The sequence below is a fragment of the Gopherus evgoodei genome, chromosome 5 (assembly GCF_007399415.2).
Source record: "Gopherus evgoodei ecotype Sinaloan lineage chromosome 5, rGopEvg1_v1.p, whole genome shotgun sequence".
Lineage (NCBI taxonomy): Eukaryota > Metazoa > Chordata > Testudines > Testudinidae > Gopherus > Gopherus evgoodei.
The window spans coordinates 53,313,611-53,337,166 of record NC_044326.1 but is presented as its reverse complement, the minus strand read 5'-3'; the positions used below and the strand labels follow the sequence as shown (position 1 = coordinate 53,337,166).

Below are 23,556 nucleotides of genomic sequence, written 5' to 3'. Positions count from 1 at the left end.
CTGGTCCTATACAGCTGTACTAATACAGCTGTAACAACCAGCGCTGCAAAATTGTAGATGTAGACATACCCTCAGTCTCTAAGGTGCCACAAGTACTCCTGTTCTTTTTGCATTATTTTAGGGGTTGTGAAGCACTTAGCTGCTGATAACTAATATTGGAATCCATTCCTATAGTCCTTACACAGGCGGAAGTCACACTGACTTAAATTGGAGTTTTGACTGAGTAAAGACACCCAGGGTCAGGCATCCAGAATTATGTTGACTCCATTAATGTGTATTTGGGCATGATGGTACTGTAAAAAGAGGAGGAGTTAAACTTAATAGTGATGTCAATTTCATCTCCATTCACATACAAGAAAATACAAATGTTTGCCAAATAGAAAAGGACTACATAGATAGGAAAGGAAAAAAAATAAGAAGGGAAAAACTAGCATGCTGTGTCCTTTCAAATGAAGAGATTATAACAAATGCAAATCAAATATTCTTTTAGATTACAGATCTCCATTTGTGACTTCAGTTAGTGACCAACTTGATGTTATATACATTACTGGGAACAAAACAGTGGTGATTCCATGTCTAGGATCCATATCAAATCTCAATGTATCACTTTATGCGGTAAGAAAAAAGTCAAATATTTCATTACTTGTCTCTAGGATTAGCTAAATGTCCATTTACATAAATACGGTGGATTAAAATAGATATCTTAAAAAGAGCTTCTTATCTTTGGAAATTATGAAACTTACGAACAGAATGGGAATGCTATAACTATACTAACAAATGACACTTCTTGTGTAAAGATCTGTTGACTGGAATGAGAATGTGGCCTGAGTCAGAATGGCAAGTCTGGATCCAGAATGTTGTAGTAAATAGTAGACTTACAATATGAATTTGTTTAGTTTTGGAATTATACTGAATGTTTTATTGATCTTTTAACAGAGGTATCCAGAAAAGTTATTTGTTCCTGATGGTAAATCAATCTCATGGGATAATAAAAAAGGCTTCACTATACCCAGTAACCTGATCAGTTATGCGGGCATGGTCTTCTGTGAAGCTAAAATAGATGATGAAAGTTACCAGTCTGTGATGTACATAGTTGTGGTTGTAGGTAAGCCAAAGATTACTCTCCATGGTCATTGTTTTAGGCAGTGCTATTTTGCTTGATGCAACATATTGAGCAGTTACATTTGATTGGATTGTAGATCAGGAATACTGAAAATACAATTAACATAAAATGCATGTTCTAATATGTATTCCTTTGGAAAAAACACAACACCTGAATTTAAAGGGAAAATGTTATTGTGTTCTCTTTCGAGTGGATCACTGGCATCTGTGCTTGGGATTTTACCTGCTCTTCCTTGATGCTGCTTTTTTCAATCATGCAGGGTTTTATTTTTCCTAAACTTCCGCTCTTTTGTAAGAATGTCAGCATAGAGTGAACAGGCACCCCAAAGTATCACTAGCAGCTCAGGAAAGAAGAAAGGGTTCTAGCTTGCTATGAAGAGAAACAGGGGAGCACGTCACACTAGAAATGCAAAACCTGGCCTGACCCCAAGAAATTCTTGTTTCCCTGCACACTAATATCCTAGGCCTAACTGGATGAATATGGCTCTGACACATTGAAGTTACCTGCTCCTCCAGGGCAACATGAGGACTCCTCTTAGGCCCCTACCCATGCTGAGACTGCAATGACCTCCTCCCGGACTGTTGAGCACACTCTCAGCTCCAGAGTTGGAAGAGGCCAATTCCCCACCTCCTGAGCTTCATTGTGACACTGAGGCTTTGGTGAGGTAGGATCAGCACATTCTCGTCTAGACTTGGAGCTTCCTAAAGAGAGGAAGAAAAAATAGGGAGTATCTCACCACCCCATCTCCCTATAGGGGCAGCAATTTCCCCACAATTCATCATCCTCTGTCTGATTTTGAGTCATTTGGGATTTCTGGATATGTTTTGTCATATTTTACATTTTTTATTACAGGTTTTATTCCTTTGACAGTTTTGCTAATGCCAAATTATTGGTGGTGGTAAAGTTCCAAGCACATCACCTGATGCCCACTTTTGGTCTATCATAATATTTGGGGAGTGGGATTTGTTTCCATGCTATTGTGAATTTTGTGGTTCACCATTGAGGTTCTCCTCTGAGTGTTCTCTAACATTGCAAGGGGCCAAGAAACCCTTCCATAAGAGTTGAGGATGCTTAGCAACTCCCAGGATCTGGTCCAAACATCTCTCTCTGACTCCAGCTTAGAAGTACTGATATCTCACCATGTTAGCTTCTTTTATCTTATTGTGTCTGACCATGAGGGAGCTTCTGGCAAATGGCCTCACAGTTGTCCACTCACTCTGCATGTGCTAAAATCTGAAAGTAGACTGTACTTGCCCGAGCCCCATTGTATGTCAGTACAACTTTTGGGCACCCTTACCCTTTTCATCTCCACTTTTTGAAACTGGGTGTATGCCCATCTCCCCACTGCACTCAAGCTTCTGGGATTTCTGCTGTGTGGGTGTAACTCCTAAGGGAGAGAGTAAATGCCATTGGGAAAGCAGCTTCCTTACATCATTCAGCAGAATGTTTTTTCAAACTCTGTTCCTTTTGCTTCTTCCAGGATACAGAATTTATGACTTAACTATGAACCCTCATCACCAAATAGAGCTGGCAGCAGGGGAGAAACTAGTTCTAAATTGCACTGTGAGGACGGAGCCAAATGTTGGAATTGATTTCAAATGGGACTACCCTTCTGTTAAGGTAAAACAATCATTTCCTAATACCGTCCCCTAGAGCCGTGAAAGGAGCTCTTGCTAGAAATACAAAAGGATGCTCCTGTGTTTTAGCTTCCATGGTTATTTTAGCTTCCAAAGAGTTGGGGCGTGGGGGATTGCCCTGCTCTGCCTGCCCAGCGCTATTGCTGGGGAATGGGGTGGAGTGTGAGGGCTTCTCCCGCTCCCAGGAAGGAGTTCCGGGTGGAGTGGTTCAGGGTATAGGGGTGTCCATTTTTCCAGGGGTCACCAATTGGCCAGGGCCCCTGGGCACAGTCCCCATTGGCCCAGTGGCTAATCTGCCACTGGTATGGAGGATTGGGGGAAGAGTTGGAATGAACTGCTTCTTAGAGCTTTTACTGTTACAGGGAAAACATGCTACAGTCAGAGACTTAAAAACATCATCAGGGAATGAGCCGAAGAAGTTCGTAAGCACTCTTACCATAGACCATGTGACCTTAAATGATAGAGGCCGATACAACTGCACAGCATTCAGCGGCCTTATGACTAAGAAAAACAGCACGTATGTCATTGTCCATGGTATGGAATTCTCTGATTTAATTCTGGATATTTATAGGTGTGGATTGTTGGGATGGAAAATGCATAAGTTGAAAGCAATTAGCTGCACAGTATGTCAATCAAAACAGCCTGCTTTGGACTGTCAGCCACAGTGTTTCCGTTGCTTCTAGTTGTTTTTAGTAGAATTGTTATAGCTCAAGGTTTTTCTGTTTTAATGTTAAAGGGTTTTCTCTTAGGACCTTTATATGTGATTATCACTGAAAACTGTTATGTTATCTAGAAAAAGTGACACTAAAACTCAGAATAGCTGGCTGTCCCTCTATTTAATCTCTCCCTATGTGGTACTGTAATGTTGAAACTGTATATTTCGGGTCAGACTCTGCCACTCTTCCTCATACTGAATAGTACCTGATTCCACAGGTAGTTCCATTGTGGCTACCTGCAGAGAAAGGTGTTACTTGCATGAGTAAGGATGGCAGAATCCAGCCCTGAGGTTTTTGCATTCTGAAAATTGGATTCAGCTTTACTTTTGGTCATAAGGAAATGACTCAGAGGAAATGACTCTGGCCAAATCGTATCCTTCTGCAGTCCTCAATCAGGCAAAACTCCATTGGCTACAAAAAGCTGATTTTTTTTTTTGAATGAATGAGAAAGAATTGCAGGATTTGGTCCAATATTAACTAGTGCAGCAGCACTGCTAGTTATGGATGTACTGTATGTCTTACACAGGAGCACTAAGGCTGACTTGAAGTTGTGACTAAGTCTGATTTTCAGCATCAGCATTTTGATTTTTTCTGTTCAAACTGACCATAGTCCATTCTTCTGCCAGGACAAGAAACAGTTCCCCCTTCTCTGTCAGAGCTGTATCAGATATTAAACGGATACTCTATTTGATCTTAGCCAAAAGGCCAATCATGCTGTTGGGCTGATTACAATTTTACTTTCTGTGGTTGCAGAAAAGTAGTGTAAATCCTTTCAGAGTTGTGGGATTTTTGAGGTTGCAGAACTTCAGATAGATAGCTTCAGTCTCTGCCCAATTATGTAATTGTATCGTGCAGTTTTGAATACTGTTATGTGCTGAAATGGAAAAATTGAGCCCTTTTTGTCTGACTGTGTAAGTGGAAACCTTGGAGAGCTTTAAATGCGATATTGTGTTACCCAACACATACTTTACTTTACAGCACTTGGTTTGCATTGCTTTTTTGTTACATGGCAACAGCGGCTAGGGCAGACAGAGCTTTGGGACTGAGAGTTGAGGTGTGGAGCTGAGAGAAAACTCTTGCATCTAATGCAGTCGAGAGTCCCCTGGTCATGGAATTAGTCCACTTTTCTGTGCAAGGGACGAAGGAGAAGGCATGGTCACAGGAGAGGGGCTACCTACCTTGGGTGGCACAGAGCATCCCTACGGATGTGACATGGGCCAGAGGCAGGTTGGGGCTGGAGGATCCACTGCTATGTATGTTGTCCTGTCCTGTCCTGTCCTTCCCACACAGGTGTACTCCATTGCTTCACTGCCTCAGAACCGCTCTGAAGCCTGTGGAGGATTCCCTCCTCCCCTTTGCCCTAGTGGATCTCCCTAGTGCTCAACCCCAGTAGTTATGCTAGGGCCTGGACTGAGGATTTACCTCATGAATTGTAATACTGCAAGTGCCTGTGCTGGTACATAGACCACTTTGTCATTTACATCTGCTGCCTTTCATCTCCAATTAAACACTAAACCAAATGGGAGACAGTTTACATTTCTGGCAATATGGAAAGGCAATGTTTTGTTTCAAGCCCATCAATTAATTTCTTTCAGATAAACCTTTTATCCTTTTGGACAGAATGGGGTCTGTGGTGGAGACAAGGGTAGGAGACCAAGTCAAAATCCCTGTGAGATTTACAGGCTATCCTCCACCAGAAGCAAAATGGTAAGAGTCAGAATGTGATGCCTTTAAAACAGATTGTGGTATTATATGTCAAGCTGATTCTCTAAAGTATTCAAGTTACCATGTATTTTCTTTAGGTATAAAAATGGAAAAGCCATCAGCACAAATCACACCATTAAACTTGGTTACACATTAACAATTACTGAGGCAAATGAAAAGGATGCTGGGAATTACACTATTGTGCTTACAAACCCCGTTAACAAGGAGCAACAGAGACACACATTTAACCTGATTGTGAATGGTAAGTGAGATATAAACAGTGCCTATTCCTCTTTTGTTGTATATGTGTGTGTGTATAGAGTACTAACTCTTCCTTGACAGAAAGAGCTGGTAGGAGTCCTGTCTCTTAGAGCCCTATGATCCCCTTGATCTGTGTACTGTCCAGATTTAAATTTGGCAAAAGAAAAATAAGGAGTTGATTCAAAACCACCACATCAGGGGGATGCAGGAAAGAAGTCCCATCTCAAACCTTGCCCGGATGTTGCTTTAACCATCCACTGAATCTGTCTCCAGCTGGATCCTCATGCTGTATTTCACAACTCAGGAGGTTTCAGGTTTTCCTTGTTGTTGGATAAAAGGATTTTTGTCTTCTATTTTCTGTGTATTATTTCTTTGCCTCCGTGTCTTGCTCTTTTCCTGTCCTCTGTGCTCTCTCCTGCTGCTTTTGTATCATGAATCTTCCCCGCCATCGTCATCTGCCTTGCCCATCCTTCCTGCCACTGTCAGCTTTGTTTTGGCCTCCCCTCCTCCATCCCCCACCATTCCCCTCTCCCCGGCACCCCTCCTCCACGTTGCTTCTCAGGAAACATACTTGTCTAGATGCTTCCAAAATAGTAGGTCTTCAAAAGAGCAGCTCTGCTAAGTACAGTGCAGTTTAGGTGGGGGCACAGTGGGAAATGGAGGCCAGTCACCTAATGCTGGAAGTAATATAAATTTCTTGGCTGGGGATGGTGATGGAAGGAAAGGGCTGTCTGAAGGGTAATTTGTAAGAGGTAGTTGTAAGTAAGCAACGGAAGGATTGCTGAACATTCGGCTTGTATTGAAGCTACTCCATGAAGTCAGCGCACTTCTTCCTTGATTCTTTTGCTCCCTGCTGAGGTCAGTGGGAATTGTGCAGGATCGGCGCTAGAGGTTTTAGCGCCCTAGGCGTACGGCAATTTCGCCGCCACGCGGCCTAGTCCCACGGCTCCGGTGGAGTTGCCGCAGTCGTGCCTGTGAAGGGTCCCCTGGTCCGCGGCTCCGGTGAAGCTGCCGCAGTGGTGCCTGCGGGAGGTCCACTGGGGCCGCGGGAGCAGCCCACAGTCCTCAGGCACGACTGCGGCAGCTCCACCAGAGCCGCGGACCAGCAGAACCTCCACAGGCACGACTGCGGCAGCTACACCGGAGCCACCTGCCGCCCCCTCCAGCAAAATGCCGCCCACCAATAATCCTGGCACCCTAAGCGATTGCCTAGGCCGCCTAAATGGAAGTGCCAGCCCTGGAGTTATGGGAACTCAGCACCATGCGGGAGACTCAGAATCACACAGGCTCAGACCCTGAAGGCATATGGGAGTCACAGTGAGAGAGAAGCCCCTGTGAAAGAGACTTTGTACATTTCAGAACAAACTGTGTTCTTGTTAGCAAGAGACAATGGCACAAGGCAAAGAATGTTGCTCCTTTATGATGGTCTGTGCATGTAACATGCAGGTTTTTCCTACAGTTCCACCTCAGATTGGGGAGAATGCTTTTCTGGCTCCTGTTGATTCCTACAAGTATGCGACTACTCAAGTCCTAACCTGCACAGTCTATGCCATTCCAGCCCCAGTCAATATCCAGTGGTACTGGCAGTTAGAGGAACAGTGTACTTTCCGCCCTAAGTAAGTACATGATTTGTCAGTTAATCTGCACCACTTCATTTCTGTAACTAGTCACAGATTTTTTTTAAAGTGCTATAGGCTCTTTACAAAAATATAAAAATGCACAAAATCAAACACTAAGCAGCCAAGCCCCTGGGTAGCACTTTGATAGTGCAAAAGGTTATAAATCCAATTTAATTTGGAGATTCCTCAATGTAAGGGGAATTTTTGGGTGGTGTTGTCAGTTTAGTGGCTTTATACCACCCCTCTTGCAGCCCGGCACAGGTGGTGTGATCAAGGGAAAGAGGGAATGGCTGGAGCCATTTCAGTGCTTTGATTATCTCCCCCTCTCCCCCTGCACTGAAACAGCCCCTCTGGGCCATTGGCAGCTGGGCATGAGTTAGAGCAGCTCTAAGGCTGCTCTAACTTCTGCTAGGGTCATCTCTGGGATTGGCGAGCTACAGATGTGGCATAAAGCCACCTTTCCTTGCACTGATGCGACTCAGCCAGACTGGAGAATGAGGGGCATTTTGTACCCTGATTTTTGTCAGGTGTAAATGACTAAATGAGGTGTCAGTCACAGAACCACTCTCAGTAACTGTTGCTGCTGGACAATGTTTGCAGACAAAGTTCCCATTTTGCTTCCATTTAAGTCAAGCTCTTATGTATTATAGCAAATAGGCCCAAACTGCCCTCACGTTGTCAAACATAGTCAAAATGAGCTAGATGTAGGTGGCATTACACGGAGACCACCAGACCTGGAGTCTGGTGGGCTGTTGCATGGAGTGAATTCCCCAGGCCAGGGCTAACCACGGATGAAACTCTACCACTGTTGTTTCTTGTGTTTGATGCTTTTTTGGCTAGCATCTTGCCTCGCTGGATTCCAAACACGTCTGTGGGACCCGTCAGTCAAACCTTGTTGGGCAGCAGCAAGTATAAACACACAACACCACACACAGGAAATTTGCTGTTTATGCAACTTGCAGTTCTCCCAGTTCTCCGTGGGTTTTTTTTTTACACCAATCAGCTGCTGAATACGATGCTGCTTGTTATCTATGTAAAAGCGTATCTCAAAGGAACTGCACTGATTGATGGTAGCCAATGATAGAGAGAGCTCCTGACCAAGATACATGCAGCTTCCCTTATCTGGGCCTAGCACAAGGCCAGACTTCCTTTTTTTAAAAAAAAAAGCATTCTGCTTTCCTGTTGTTTATAAAATGACTTCCACTAGCTTCTTTTGGTGCCTGGTCACTTCCTACACAAGAGCCACTGTCTTAAAGAAATTCTTTTAAGGAGTCCAGTGATTTCTATGTCTCTCTGTCTTCTTTTGAATGAAATTAACTTGAATTGTCAATTTATGACTGGAGGTTTGTTCCCAAAATAGCTGCTTCCCTCCAAGTATCCTGACTGGGCTGACTTACGCAGATTAATTAGGCTATTTACCTCTAGCCTGGGAATTCCTAGTTTTATAAAGGACAAAGGTCTTGGATAGTTGTATGTACAATTACACAGAAAAGTTTTCAGGAACATTTCTCAGTTTTATAACATGGTCATTGTTCCATCTCTGATATTTTTTTCTAAACTGAACAAAAATGGTCTCTTGAAGGTTGAGATTTTCCATACCTAAAATGTATCTCTCTGTCTACTTCTCAGTCAAGTTGGTTTGGGAATCAATCCTTATGCATGTAAGAAATGGAAAGACATCACGGACAGAAAGGGCGGAAATCGGATTGAAAGAATTAAAAATCAGTTTGTTGCTATTGCTGGGAAAATGAAGGTGAGCTAATGTTCCTTTGTCTTAGTTAGGAATGACCCGTTTTTGAGAGTTCCGTTCAGTATTTCATGTATTTGTGAACATTATATCAACTGTGTTTAACTGTAATAGAGAAAGGCCTGGAGTTTAATTAGCAGAAAAAAATGTGGGAACCTACTGCTAATTTTAGTATAACACAGTTTAAAAATACATATATAGAAATCTACATATAGATGGCTGTTAAAAGGAGGGAGAGAGAAAAAAATTTCTTCTTAACCACTGAGGACAGGACAAGAAGCAATGGGCTTAAATTGCAGCAAGGGAGGTTTAGGTTGGACATTAGGAAAAACTTTAATATCACATCAACCTCCAGTATGACCTGGGTACCAGAAACACCATTGATTTGTATTGTGCAGGAATTTACAGTGGCAAGGCACCCATCTCTTTTATGGTTTGACTCATTTAAGCCCTTTGGCACTAATGTGGTATGAAATTGCTTGGTTTGTTCTCTTGTAGACTGTCAGCACCCTTGTGATTCAAGCAGCAAACGTGTCAGCTTTGTACAGATGCATGGCTACTAACAAAGCTGGAGTGGGTGAGAGGGTTATCTCCTTTCATGTTACCAGTAAGTATAGCTTGTTGATTGCATAGCTGCGGTAAATTAATCTCATTCCCTCTGCTTCTCTAGTGTTACCAGCTTCAACACATCACTTGTCTGATTCAAACCCCTCATGATGACTCATCTCTGTTATGCCTACTAAATACGGTCCTTATTCAGCATTGAAACAAATTTCTAACTTTAAGCATGACAAGGTGGGTGAGGTAATATCTTTTGGTGGCTCAACTTCTGTTGGTGAGAGAGAGACAAGCTTTTGTGCTTACACAGAGCTAAAAAGCGTGTCTCTTTCACCAACAGAAGTTGATCCCATAAAATATATTATCTCATATAACTTATCTCTGGCCTCGTCTACACTACGCGTTTAAACTGATTTTAGCAGCATTAAACCGATTTAACGCTGCACCCGTCCACGCAGCGAGGCCCTTTATATTGATATAAAGGGCTATTTAAACCAGTTTCTGTAGTCCTCCCCAACGAGAGGGGTAGCGCTGAAATCAGTATTACCATATCAGATTAGGGTTAGTGTGGCTGCAAATCGACGGTATTGGCCTCCGTCGTATCCCACAGTGCACCATTGTGACCGCTCTGGAAAGCAATCTGAACTCGAATGCAGTGGCCAGGTAGACAGGAAAAGCCCCGCGAACTTTTGAATTTCATTTCCTGTTTGCCCAGTGTGGAGCTCTGATCAGTGCGGGTGGCGGTGCAGTCCCAAATCCAAAAAGAGCTCCAGCATGGACCATACGGGAGATACTGATCTGATCGCTGTATGGGGAGACAAATCTGTTCTATCAGCGCTCCGTTACAGAAGACGAAATGCCAAAGCATTTGAAAAAAAATCTCCAGGCTATGATACAGAGTCCACAGCACAGTGCTGCATGACAAGCGTAATGGAAAGCTAAAGAGTCAAATGGACACTCGTGGAGGGAGGAAGGGGGTGCTGAGGACTCCAGCTATCCCACAGTCCCCAGCAGTCTCCGAAAAGTATTTGCATTCTTGACTGAGCTCCCAATGCCTGTAGGGTCAAATGCATTGTCCGGGGTGGTTCATGGTATAGCTCGTTTATTTACACACACCCGCCACCCGCCCCCGTGAAAGAAAAGGGAAAAAATTGTTTCTTGACTTTTTCCAATGTCACCCTATCTCTACTGCATGCTGCTGGTAGACGTAATGCAGCGGCAGTGAACAGCAGTATCCTCTCCTCTCCCCTCCCCTCCCTGGTGGCAGACGGTACAGTACAAAAGGACTGATAGCCGTCCTTGTCATCATCCCGTGAGTACTCCTGGCTGGCCTCAGGTGAGGTCGGCCGAGGGAACCTGGGTAAAAATAGGAATGACTCCCAGTCTTTCCCAGTAGATGGTACAGAACGGCTGGTAACCATCTTCATCATAGCAACTGGGAGCTGAGATCCATCAGCCCCTTGCCTTTCATGTGTAAAGAAAAGATTCTGTACTGCCTGGACTATCATAGCAGTGGGATGCTGGGCTCCTCTCCCCCCCACGGTTTAATGTCCTGCCTGGACTATTATAGCAGCTGGAGGCTGCCTCCCCCTCATTTTATCTCACTAACAAGTCAGTGTTTCTTATTACTTCATCACACAAATGAGGGGACACTGCAACGGTAGCCCAGGAGGGTTGGGGGAGTAGGGAAGCAACGGGTGGGGTTGTTGCAGGGGCACCCCCTAGAATGGCATGTAGCTCATCATTTCTGCGGGATCTGACACGGACCGGCTGTGCTCTCTGGTTCGCTGGTACACTGGTTCTCTAGTACACTTGCCCCATATTCTAGGCAGGACTGACTCTATTTTTAGATACAACATAAAGGAGAGAATGACCTGGGGAGTCATTCCCATTTTTGTCTTTGCGCCCCCAGCCGACCTCAGCCAGGGGCACTCATGACAGCAGCAGACAATACAGAATGACTGATAACCGTCATCTCATCTCCAATTTACAATGGCATGGCAGACGGTACAGAACAACTGATAACCGTCTCTGCTATCTTGCAAAGGCAAATGAATGCTGCTGTGTAGCGCTGCAGTACTGTGTCTGTTAGCAACATACAGTAGACATACGGTGACAGTAAAAAAAAGCTGAATGGGCTCCATGGTTGCCATGCTATGGTGTCTCTCAGGGCAATCCAGGGAAAAAGGGCGCGAAATGATTGTCTGCCGTTGCTTTCACTGAGGAAAGAATGAATGACGACATTTACCCAGAATCACCCGCGACACTGTTTTTGCACCATCATGTATTGGGGTCTCAACCCAGAATTCCAATGGGCGGGGGATACTGTGGGAACTATGGGATAGCTACGGGATAGCTACCCACAATGCAACGCTCCAGAAATTGGCGCTAGCCTCGGACCATGGACGCACACCACCGAATTAATACGCTTAGTGTGGCCACGTGCACTCGACTTTATACAATCTGTTTTACAAAACTGGTTTATGTAAAATCGGAATAATTCTGTAGTGTAGACATACCCTCTCTCATATCCTGGGACCAACATAGCTAAAACAACACTGCAAATAACTGTAAGTATATGAGCAGTTCCATTAAAGTCAATGGAATTACAGTAGTGTGAAAACTGGTATAAAGTGAGATCCAGATCAGGATCTTTGGTTGCAACGTTGGTTAGGCATTTACAGCTATGAAGACCTACAAACAAGAGAAAAATTAAATAGTGTTATGAAATTAACAGAATTCATACAATCAGTTGCACACATACAAAATAAAAAATGACTGCCTAGGACGGAGTGCTGCGGAAAGGGATCTGGGGGTCATAGTGGATCACAAGCTAAATATGAGCCAACAGTGTAACAGCATTGCAAAAAAAGCAAACATCATTCTGGGATGTATTAGCAGGAGTATTGTAAGCAAGACACGAGAAGTAATTCTTCTGCTCTACTCCATGCTGATTAGGCCTCAACTGGTGTATTGTGTCCAGTTCTGGGCACACATTTCAAGAAAGATGTGGACAAATTGGAGAGAGTCCAGAGAAGAGCAACACAAATGATTAAAGGTCTATAAAACATGACCTGTGAGAGAAGATTGAAAAAATTGGGTAATTTTAGTCTGGAGAAGAGAAGACTGAGAGGAGGCATGATAACGGTTTTCAAGTACATAAAAGGCTGTTACAAAGAGGAGGGAGAAAAAATGTTCTTCTTAACCTGTGAGGATAGAACAAGAAGCAATGGGCTTAAATTGCAGCAAGGTAGGTTTAGGTTGGACATTAGGAAAAACCTCCTAACTGTCAGAGTGGTTAAGCACTGGAATAAACTGCCTAGGGAGGTTCTGGAATCTCCATCATTGGGGATTTTTAAGAGCAGGTTGAACAAACACCTGTCAGGAATGGTCTAAACAATATTAAGTACTACCTTGAGTGCAGGGGACTGGACTAGATGACCTCTCAAGGTCCCTTCCAGGTGTATGGTTCTATAAAATCTAAGATCCAGATTTTCAAAACTGGGTGACTTCAGTGAGAGCTTCTAGCTTCTCAGGACCCTGGAAAATCAGATCATATATTTATGTGCCTAAATATGGATTTAGGAACTTAGCTTTAGGCATTCATTTTTGAAAACCTTGGTCTAAATGATATTTTTAATCCAGTCACAAAAATTGGCAGTTAATGCTGAGGACAGTGCAACGTTGCATAGGACGATTCTATTAATTACATAGACCTTTGTTGGGCTTTGCTTGTGTGTGATTTTGTTGTTGTTGTTGTTGTTAACGTGAATGATGGGCCTGATTCTCCAGTGCCTTATGAAGTCATTTATGCCTGGGCAAAGTGAGCGTAAAACAAGGTGCAAAGCACTGGAGAGTCAAACCCAATAAGTCTGTGAATGCTGATTTTCAAAATGGCTTTTTCTAATCAATATAAAAGGAAAGAAATTTATTAATATAACAAATGCACTATTTAATGAGCTATTTTTAATTTGCAGGGGGTCTTGAAATTAACCTTCAACCTAGAAACCAGCCCACTGAAAAGGATAACATGTCCTTGCAGTGTACTGCGGACAAATTCACCTTTGAAAACCTGACCTGGTATAAACTGAGTCCTCGCACCTCACAGAGACCCCTTGGGGGATTGCCAATGCCTGTGTGCAAGAACCCGAATGATCTTCTGAAGCTGAATGCCACAGTTTCCAATAGCAATGGTGAAAATGTTACCTTAGAACTTATCCTCCATAACATTTCTCTTCGAGATCGAGGGGATTATGTTTGCATAGCCCAGGACAAAAAGACTAAAACGCAACACTGTCTTGTCAAGCACCTCACTGTTCAAGGTATGAACCTACTTACGTATACCAAAGTAGATGGTTATATGCACAGACTGTGTATATCCAGAAACAAAGATACTGCAGTCGCAGGAATCCTCAAGTGCTGTAGGACCTAGCATGTTACCAATTTAAAGGTGTGCTCACTTGTAGAAGGGATTTAAGCAGTTGCTAATAATGAGACTGCCTTTAATGTGTCAAGTGCATGAGGTCAAGTCCAGGCAGAATGTATCTGCTGTGCTGATGAACTGGCCAGGCACACTTAGTATTCCGTTATTATGGAAGAGCACTGGAAGGGTTAATAGGCCTGGTGTGGAAAAGCAGGGCATTGTGCTGTGGAGGCAAATGAAGTCTCTTTATTGATAGGCACAAACAGTGGCACAAATTGATAGCTCCACATCTTGCAACTTAAGGTTTGACTGAACCTTTGAGTTTGAAACTGGTCGTGCTTTTAAATTGTTATAAAAACAGCGCAGCATTTCAGCACAGATAATGCCGGTGGCTGGCTTTGGATGCAAACACAAGTGATCTTGCATAGAGTGCTTGCAATCCTGGCTTGGCAACTTAAACCCTGATTCAGGAAAGTACTTTAGCACATGCTTATGGGCAGTCCTGAATACAGATGCTTTCCTGAATCAGCACCTCAAGCACTATTAATATCACCCTTCTTGCAGTGGGGTTGGAGATGGAGACATGCGGGGAGATGGAGATGGAGACATGCGGGGAGGCAATTCCTGGCAAGTTCCTTCTTCTCCATTAGCCTGGGGGGTCTCTAAATCATAAAACCAGACTCATGTAAAAGACAAAGGACTTCTCCTTATGATGTTTTCTTAGCTATTGTGCTTGTCTCATGTATCATGGAGGATTAAATATGATCTTTCCATGAACACCATGATTGGTGCTATTGCAGTAAGGCCATGGGACTACATTAGTGACTCAAATTTGTAAAGTGGCAGTGAGTGCTAAGGCATCACAAAAATGATTATACTTGGAAACTCTCAATAACTTTATTTTCATGCAAACAGAGCCTGTGGCCCCCACACTGGTAGAGAGCCTGGAGAATCAAACAGCAAACATTGGTGAAACCATAGAAGTATCATGCCCAGCAAATGGAATTCCTCCCCCACACATCACATGGTTTAAAAATAATGAAACCCTTGTTGAAGACTCAGGTGAGGAACTGCTCCTTCAGTATGACTTACTTCACTTGTCAAGTGTTTTACGCAGGACTCCCTATTGATTTCACTGCAGAGTTCAAGTGCGGAGTGGGGGCAGAATGTGGCCTTGTGATTTTTATACACTGTGTGAGGGTTGGGTATGCAAAAGTATAGCTAAAATAATTACAACTATTGAATTCTTAACAACAGCCAGAGCCAACACAAATAGCAGAATTAAGAACAATTCCTTTTTTCAGGTATTGTTGTGAAAGATGGGAACAAAACTCTAACCATACGCAGGATAAGAAAAGAAGATGGAGGTCTCTACACCTGCCTTGCCTGCAATGTCCTCGGATGCAAAAAAGCAGTAACTTTTTTTGCAGTAGAAGGTCAGTACAAATTTGCTTCTCTTATTTTATTTGTTCTTGAAATGATAACTGCTAAAAAGGAAGCCTATGCATCATGTCTTGGTCACAGTTTAGAAAATGTACTAGCAGTGCCTTTGCTGAAAGTTTCCTTATGCCAAAGTGGATCAGATTCATTTATTGATAAGGCTCCTAATCAAGCTCGAAATAGGTGAGGTCACACCAAGCTGGAAACCCAGTGGTTTTGGTTTTTGAGGCTGATGTCTTGGTCTCCAGAATCACAGCTTTCATTATGAAATCACAGCTGGCCATTGTGGTGGTAGAGGAAAAACCTGAAAACACAGAGTGAGTGCAAATCAAGGCAATAATACCTGCATCTGAGTCTGCAGAGAGCCGAGCACACTTCAGTAGGTATTAATGAGGATACTTAACAAAGCTGACAGTTAAATTATTTCACTGCTGTCAAGGCATCTAAGAAAGGGGAGGACAGGAGGAAGGATCATGCACAATCTCCAGTGAATGGTGTCCCATTTTGGTGGCATGAGTGGATGGCACTTGCAGGTACCCTCCCACATTCCCTCCCCCTACCTGTCCTGTGGAAATAAAAGGCCAGAAGGAAAAAGAATAGCCTTGAGGGCCTCCAAACCTCACCAATGGGGTTTCAATGTATTGTGTTCAGGGACATCCAAGTTTCACATCCATCCAGCATTCACTACTCTGGTGGTGGGTATGCGGCCACGCAGCTTCCTCCCTGACTGTAGTGGCTGCTGCTCCTCCCTTTACCAGAGTTTGTCTGCAGAGTCATTGCAGTGGTTACACTTGGGTCATGTTTTCAAACTCATCTATGCAACCATTAGGGCTGAAAACACCCATGAGTCAAGCATGTGGAGGAAGCTTTGGAGAGGACCACTGTTTTTCTCCTCCCCAATTGGAACCCTGGGTCATAGTCTTTGACTCAGCAAAGCCCTTAAGCATGTGCTTACCTTTAGGTATTTACTTAAGTTGCAAAGAAGTCAATGGGCCTTAACCGTATGCTTAAAGTTACGTATGTTTTTACATGCTTTGCCAAATAGGTGTGGACTAAAATGTGCTTAATGATAAGTACGCATGTGAGTTCTTTGCTGAATTAGGGCCTAACTGTTGGGCCTAGTGCCTAGATTGAAGCTACTCCTCGTGATAAGCGCTGCACCCTGGCAGTTAGTGTTTGTTCCATTACCGTCGTGCCAAAACTGACTACATGGTGTAAAAATTCAACCCTAACAAGTGGTCAAACTATTTTGCGACAAAACCAAACCGCTCTTCGCCTTCCACCAACAGTAAGAATGCTCCCAATTAAAAGCATTGATCAGGTGCTCCTTGCTTTCATTATTAGTATGTTACCTATATATGTGTATGAAAATAGTCACTAAATACTTCAGGAATCTCTGTCTCGTAAATCAGGGCGATCAACACTCTGTTATTCTGAGCTAGTGAAAGCTATCGCCTGTTGTTCTTGAGTTCTCATTAGGTTATGGAGTTGATCTCTTGGGCAACATATTTTTGTTGGGTGCAAATTATCTGTAAATAACCCTAATGTAAATACTTGCTCTCAGCTGGTCTAATAAATGTGATTGTTCAGGGTATGTTCAGGCAAGTCTGAGAAAACTGGAAGCACATTTATGACATTGTTTCATGTTAAGGAAGTCATGATGCAGCCCATCATGGGCCATATAATGGAAAAATCCAGTGTGCTATTGTGTGGGAGAACCTATGTGATGCTAGGGCTGAAATGTACAGGAACACACTTTGAGAAATGGGAGTGGGACAGAAAGGAATTCTTCTGGTGCTTGTTATCAAATATTCAAGTGATACCATGCTTAAACTTGGAATAAGGATTCCAGTTAATGGATATATTGTCTCAGGACCACAAGAACCGCAAACAGTCCATATTTTCATATCCCAGTTTAAGACGCTGAAAGAAATGTTATAAATGTTGTTTCATAATACAGGGGATCTTTCTTGCAACATCTTATTTCCTACAAAGCGTAATCACTTTTTTCTTTGCATGAGAAAAAGTTATTCATTTCTAGGTGCTCAACATTCATCTAGATTTTGTGTTTTCAAAAATAGCAATTTATTTTAAAATATAAGATTTCACCTTTTATTTCTTAATTGCGAAGCGCAAAATTCTTCCCTCAATTATGCACATTCAGCCTCATCAAAACAAGGTTGTCATCAACCTTGCATGTGTGTAACTAAGGGGAAAATTTGACCATAAGAGTCTGACTAGTCCTTGCTGCCATTTCATTAGGCACTAATTTGTAGGAATCAGAAAGCTTACATGAAAACAATGGATCAAATCCTGTGCTGACCTATCTCATGCAAAATTCTATTCCTCGATGTCTTGAATGGGGTTTCATGGTGTGTAATTCAGTATGGAACTTGGCCCAATATTCCCACCTATAAGAAACAAGCGTTGCCTTAGTTGGCTTGCTACATGGGGCACTTTTAAAATGAACCTTCAGAACAAGAAACTTCATGCAGTCCTTTAACTGATGACCTAAACCAATAAGCTTTCAGCTATCAATAAGATATTCTTTTCTCCCCAGGCGCCGAAGAGAAAATGAACCTGGAGCTCATTATCCTGGTTGGGACTGCAGTGATTGCCATGTTCTTCTGGTTGCTTCTTGTAATCATTCTCCGGACCGTTAAACGGGTAACGAAACCATTCTTTTACTATCCCACCAGCACTGGTCTTGCATGACAAATGAAAACTGACTATGGCTCTTTTGTGTTGTTTCTTTCCATTGTTCTTAAACCAACAGGCACATTTTTTCTCCCAATACCATAACATTCCTGCCTGGAATTGAGGGCGCAGAAATTTGGTTTTAATTGACCAGGCATTTGGAGGAAAAATGCTTGAACTGCTTTTGATTATTAAAAGTGCAAGGATCCGTGTTTACATTCATAATGATGTAGTTAGAGGAAACTACAGACTTGAATTTCTGTGAAATTTTAAAACCCTGAGGAGGGAGAAGTTAGTACATGTGACTGCCTCATTCCAGCCAACACATACCATTTATGTGACTAGAACTGATATTGTTTTCCAGGCCAGTGGAGGGGAACTAAAGACTGGCTACTTGTCAATCATCATGGATCCTGATGAAGTCCCTATGGATGAGCAGTGTGAACGTCTCCCCTATGATGCCAGCAAGTGGGAGTTTCCTAGAGACCGGCTAAAGCTAGGTGTGCTTTCACTATTTTGGATGATGGCTGAGGAAAGAATACACCGCACAGGGAGGCTGTGGAGGAATTCTGACTGGTACACACAGAATTGCCCCAGGAAATACATCACACTCTGATAGGGTGCAGTGGGTGTTCCTTCTGTGATGGCTCAGTCCTTTGGGCCAGTGCAAGAGATGATTGGATCATGGCCTCTCCTAACCCCACCCTGCAGGAAAAGCTAGCTTGGCCTAGTTATTGTGTTTCCTGACTCCACTTTCGCACCAACATAGGCCCAGCCGCGTGTGTGTCAAACCATCATTCCCAACATGGGGGTTGATTCAGTTAATGATTGGCCTACCTTTTGTCCACTGCTTTGACAATAAGTCTAAATCTGTTCATCTTTTCATACCAGGTAAACCCCTGGGGCGTGGAGCATTTGGCCAAGTCATAGAAGCAGATGCATTTGGAATTGACAAAACTGCTACCTGCAAAACTGTTGCAGTAAAAATGTTGAAAGGTAAAAATGAAGATTAAAAGCCTCCTGAAAAGACGTAATGTATTTGTATTGCCAATCTTGTATCTAGAAGCCAACAAAGCATGTTGAACAATCAGAATTTTAGTACCGATGTCCTAGAAGGGTTTAGTTAACAATTGCTGTGAGAATAATGTAACTTATGTCTAACTGTAAGGAGGTTGCTCATTAGAGCTCCTTTACCATTACTTTACAGAGCTACCCAGTTGCAGATGTTAAATTTGTTCCTGCAAGTAATCCTACACAAGTGTTGATTTTTGCAGTGTTTACCTACATACTGTACCTGCAATGTGAGCTTTCTGTCAAACCCTAAACGATGACTTAGATGTTATCGGGGGGAGGAGGAGAAACGATTAAGCTAGCTTACTCCTTGGCTGATTTTAAAGAGCTCTTCAATATTATTGTCAGTGATGTGGATGTTTTGAAATTAAATACAAGGCTGAGATCCCAGAATCATTCCTCCTTCCCAGGACTCTGAAACAATTGAACAAGGTTCTCTGCACCCAGAGAATCTGTCCGAGGTTTCACACTGAGACCAGTGAATAATGGGAAAGGACTTTGGGAGTTTTGTCAGTGCTGCATGAGTAGTCACACAATACAGGTACTGCCAATAAAGCTCATTGTTTATGTACCATCTGTCAAGTCTCCTGGTACAAGGACATAACATTAATGAGATGGGTCCCCAAGCAAAATAAGAGAAGACCCCAACCACCTACATAAGTTCCTGGCGTTCACCAAATCTGCTGAATGCTGCCTTCTGCCCACCCTCACCCCCACCCCCCTTCAGATATTGGCTGCTGCTGCCTCCTCTGCATGTTCAGAATGCTGACAAATTATCCAGTGACTGTTCTTATTGATTGGGTGAGAGACTGTGCAACCCCCTGCCCTGCGTCCTCCCTTTCATAGGCCAATCTAGTGCCACAGGACAAGTGGTAGCCCCTGGCACTCAGACACCACATAGGGTAATGGTTATACCTCTGGTAACTGAAAATGCAACAGACTCTGCTTAAAATGTTTCATTGAGCAGAGAAGATTCCATGCAGTAATACACTGATTGTCTCTCCAGCCTGACATTTTACCTTTTGGCAGCATTCGGGAACTGTTTCAAAATAAAGCAAAACCAACTCTGTAACTCTACAGCTCACCAGTGCCAGAGCATAGTGAGGAGGAATGTGTGTTTTGTCCCTCACGTGAGAACCCTAGCCTAGGTTAACCTACAAAATCATTTACTCGATATGCTGAAATACTAATTGATGTGGTTAGCAAAGGGAAAAACTTTCATTTCTGTTATGCTGATCAGTTATATAATTTTTATCTTGACAGAGGGTGCTACACATAGTGAACACCGGGCACTTATGTCGGAGCTCAAGATCCTCATTCATATTGGTCATCATCTAAATGTTGTCAATTTACTTGGTGCCTGCACAAAACCAGGAGGTGAGTGACCGACTGAGAATCCTTGTTGTTCTCTGGGTAGAGAATGTCTATTCAGTGATTGGATGCACTACCAGATTAGTGGAGAATTGAGTTTCATCATTAGCAAGATTCTGATTTTCCATTATAGTTATTCCAGGGCTGTTCATGAGAAGAGTCATCATGATCCAGTGGTTAGATTAGGGGATGGGAAGGCTGGAGTTCAAACTGTCAGGTCTGCCACTGATGTGCTGTGTCACCTTGAGGAAGTCACTTTACCTTTTGTACCTCAGTTCAGCTCCCTCATCCGTAATAATGCTTGCACACTGTTAGCAAAGCCTTTTCAATCCTTGGATAAAAGGCACACTAAGTGCAGGTACAATATTATTTTTCTTTATGGTGTGGACCACTCATATTCCTCACATGAAAAACTCAAATGCTATGTAGTTGTCCAAAGGAGGAGTAAACATAGTTATAATTAGAAATAGGCCTGAAACAGAATTCTGAACGCAAACATATTTGTGAGGTTTGGAATCAGAATCTATATTCAAATGCCACAGGTAGCCTCTATGTCTCTATTGGAGTAAAGCAAAACCACAAATTGTAACACTCTCCTCAGCTCTGGGATAGAAGGTGATTATGAGTCTGGATCCAAATTTGGATGATTAAATCTATCTTACTTATAATTGCAACAATTTTGGTCTAACAAGCCCAGCATCATTCACTAGTTTGGAAGATATTTAAACAAGTAACTTTGTTATAACTTGTCAAAGAAGTTGATTCAGTTGTGAGTTTAATATTAACACAGTTAGGCTAAGAATTTCCTTCATGCAGTTCCATAACTATAGTACAGTACTGGGAAGAAGAAGAATTCCATAAATCTTTATAAAGGTAGACATAGGGGCCAATTATTAATTGTAGATGCAGGGGCGGCTCTAGGTATTTTGCCGCCCCAAGCACGGCAGGCAGGCTGCCTTCAGTTGCTTGCCTGCGGGAGTTCCCTGGCCCGGAGATTCGGTGGCACACCTGCAGGAGGTCCGCTGAAGCCGCGGGACCAGTGGACCCTCCTCAGGCATACCGGTGAAGGCAACCTGCCTGCTGCCCTCATGGTGACCGGCAGAGTGCCCCCCGTGGCTTGCCACCCCAGTCACGCACTTGGCGTGCTGGTGCCTGGAGCCGCCCCTGTGTAGATGCCATAAGAAGAAGCCAACATCCAATACTTGGACTTTAGATCAGCATTTCCAAATGTCAAATGTCCAAGTAACCCAATTTGAGCATCAGCATACAACATTTGGGCAGCTCATCAGCGTACCTGTGTTTGCAAATTGGGTTTTAAGGACTAAATATTTTAAAACATGGAGACTCAGCTCCATGCACAAAGATGCATGAACAGTTATGTGTACATTAAAGTAATTTTCTGCTTTTGGGTGGTTAATTGCATGACTGTGTATGCAAATATCAGTGTAGATGGATATTTGCATGCACAGTGAGCCAATTTGCATGTGTTGTCATAGCCACTTGCACATATAAATATAAGCACACAATTTCATACACATTTTCATATGCAAAATAAGATCTCTGCTTTTTGAAAAATTTGGCCTGAAATGTTATTTCCCCCCATCCAACATGTTAATCAGAAACGGTGTCACTTTCCTTCTTTGAACAGATTTTTACTGTTTATATTGTGGATATTCCCTTTCAATTATTTGGAAAGGTAGTGGAATGATTTTTTAAAGAATACATATTTTTATCTGGGCTGAACTGGAAATAGATAGCCTTTCTAATTAATTGGCTCTTGTTTAATGCAGGCCCACTTATGGTGATTGTGGAATACTGCAAGTTTGGAAACTTGTCAACTTACTTAAGGAGCAAGAGAAGTGAATTTGTTCCATACAAGGTACAGTCTGCTACCATCATCAAAATTAAAAATAGAGGCTAAGGAGTGATGAAACTTTATTTTTAAAACTCTTTTTACGTTCTGAGTGGAAAGCTTGAGAATGATTGAGGATGTATCTTTGTATTAATATTAATTATGATAATCTTTAGCACCTACCATAGAAATTCAATATAGAAAAGTCATTACAGGTCATCTAGTCAATCCCCATGCCCATACAATATAGTTAGTTTCTTATTCTAAGCTTTAAATGCGCAAAGAGGAGGCATCTACCATTTCTCTTGGCAGACTATTCTACAGTCTGCTGTATCTGCCAGGGAGTTTTTCTTGATAATCAGCCTAATTTTTTTCTTTAATTTCAGCTCTTTACTCTTAGTCAAACCAGTTTGTACCACCTTAAATCACTTCACTCCCTGCTTGTGTTTATACCCTTCTGTAGACTGCTATCATGTCCCCCTTGTTCATTGTTTAGCCAGGCTAGACATATGCAGCGCTTTTAATCTTCCTTCGTAAATCAATCTCTCCATCCAATTTATGTCACGCTTTTCATCTTCAAAGCTTTCTCCAAAGATCTAACTAATCCTCACTGCGCCTTTTTGAGATCCCTGCTTTAAGGATGGGGAAATGGAGCCAGAGAAATGAAGGCTAGTGTCTAAATTTGGGCCCCTATGTCAATGGCCTGATTTTTCAGAAGAAGGTGGTGGTGTTCATCAGGGCCGGCTCTAGCCATTTCGCCGCCCCAAGCACAGTGGCACGCCACGGGGGGCGCTCTGCTGCTCGTCGGTCCCGCGGCTCCGGTGGACCTCCCGCAGACTTGCCTGCAGAGGGTCTGTGGTCCCGTGGCTCCAGTAGACCTCCCGCAGGCGTGCCTGCAGATGCTCCACCGGAGCCGCGGGACCAGTGGACCCTCCGCAGGCAAGCCTGCGGGAGGTCCACCGGAGCTGCCTGCCGCCCTCCTGGCAACCGGCAGAGTGCCCCCTGCGGCATGCCGCCCCAAGCATGCCCTTGGCACACTGAGGCCTGGGGTCGGCCCTGGTGTTCATTGCCTTTGAGAATCGGGCCACTTCTCGGGGACATGAATATATTTGGCTTTAGGTTCTCCTTATAGAACATTTTGGCCTAGGAGACTTACCCAGAGCCCCAGAAGGAGCCAATGTTAAGGGGTTTAGAAACTCTGGAGAGGTGCCTTGCAGTTTGCAAGTCATATGTCTTTCTTCCTACATCAGAGCCTCCTTTAACAGTATCACTTTCCTGAGGGGTGTTTTCCTGTATCTTTGGGGGCAGGGGAAGGAGAGTTTTACTATTTTATATTG

The 23,556-nt window shown here is 43.1% G+C and overlaps 1 protein-coding gene across 2 annotated transcripts in view; it reads left to right on the top strand.

Moving 5' to 3' along the window:
- Positions 1 to 23,556, top strand: part of KDR (kinase insert domain receptor) — a 44,213-nt gene that overhangs the window by 7,168 nt on the left and 13,489 nt on the right. For both annotated transcript variants that reach the window (XM_030564878.1, XM_030564877.1), the window contains exons 4-20: positions 491 to 615; positions 937 to 1,105; positions 2,604 to 2,743; positions 3,123 to 3,294; positions 5,072 to 5,183; positions 5,279 to 5,442; positions 6,901 to 7,057; positions 8,690 to 8,813; positions 9,306 to 9,414; positions 13,343 to 13,687; positions 14,704 to 14,850; positions 15,093 to 15,224; positions 17,789 to 17,895; positions 18,290 to 18,425; positions 18,817 to 18,921; positions 20,260 to 20,373; positions 22,158 to 22,246. In XM_030564878.1, coding sequence (XP_030420738.1) covers positions 491 to 615; positions 937 to 1,105; positions 2,604 to 2,743; positions 3,123 to 3,294; positions 5,072 to 5,183; positions 5,279 to 5,442; positions 6,901 to 7,057; positions 8,690 to 8,813; positions 9,306 to 9,414; positions 13,343 to 13,687; positions 14,704 to 14,850; positions 15,093 to 15,224; positions 17,789 to 17,895; positions 18,290 to 18,425; positions 18,817 to 18,921; positions 20,260 to 20,373; positions 22,158 to 22,246 — 2,447 coding nt within the window. The remainder of the gene's footprint in view (positions 1 to 490; positions 616 to 936; positions 1,106 to 2,603; positions 2,744 to 3,122; positions 3,295 to 5,071; positions 5,184 to 5,278; positions 5,443 to 6,900; positions 7,058 to 8,689; positions 8,814 to 9,305; positions 9,415 to 13,342; positions 13,688 to 14,703; positions 14,851 to 15,092; positions 15,225 to 17,788; positions 17,896 to 18,289; positions 18,426 to 18,816; positions 18,922 to 20,259; positions 20,374 to 22,157; positions 22,247 to 23,556) is intronic.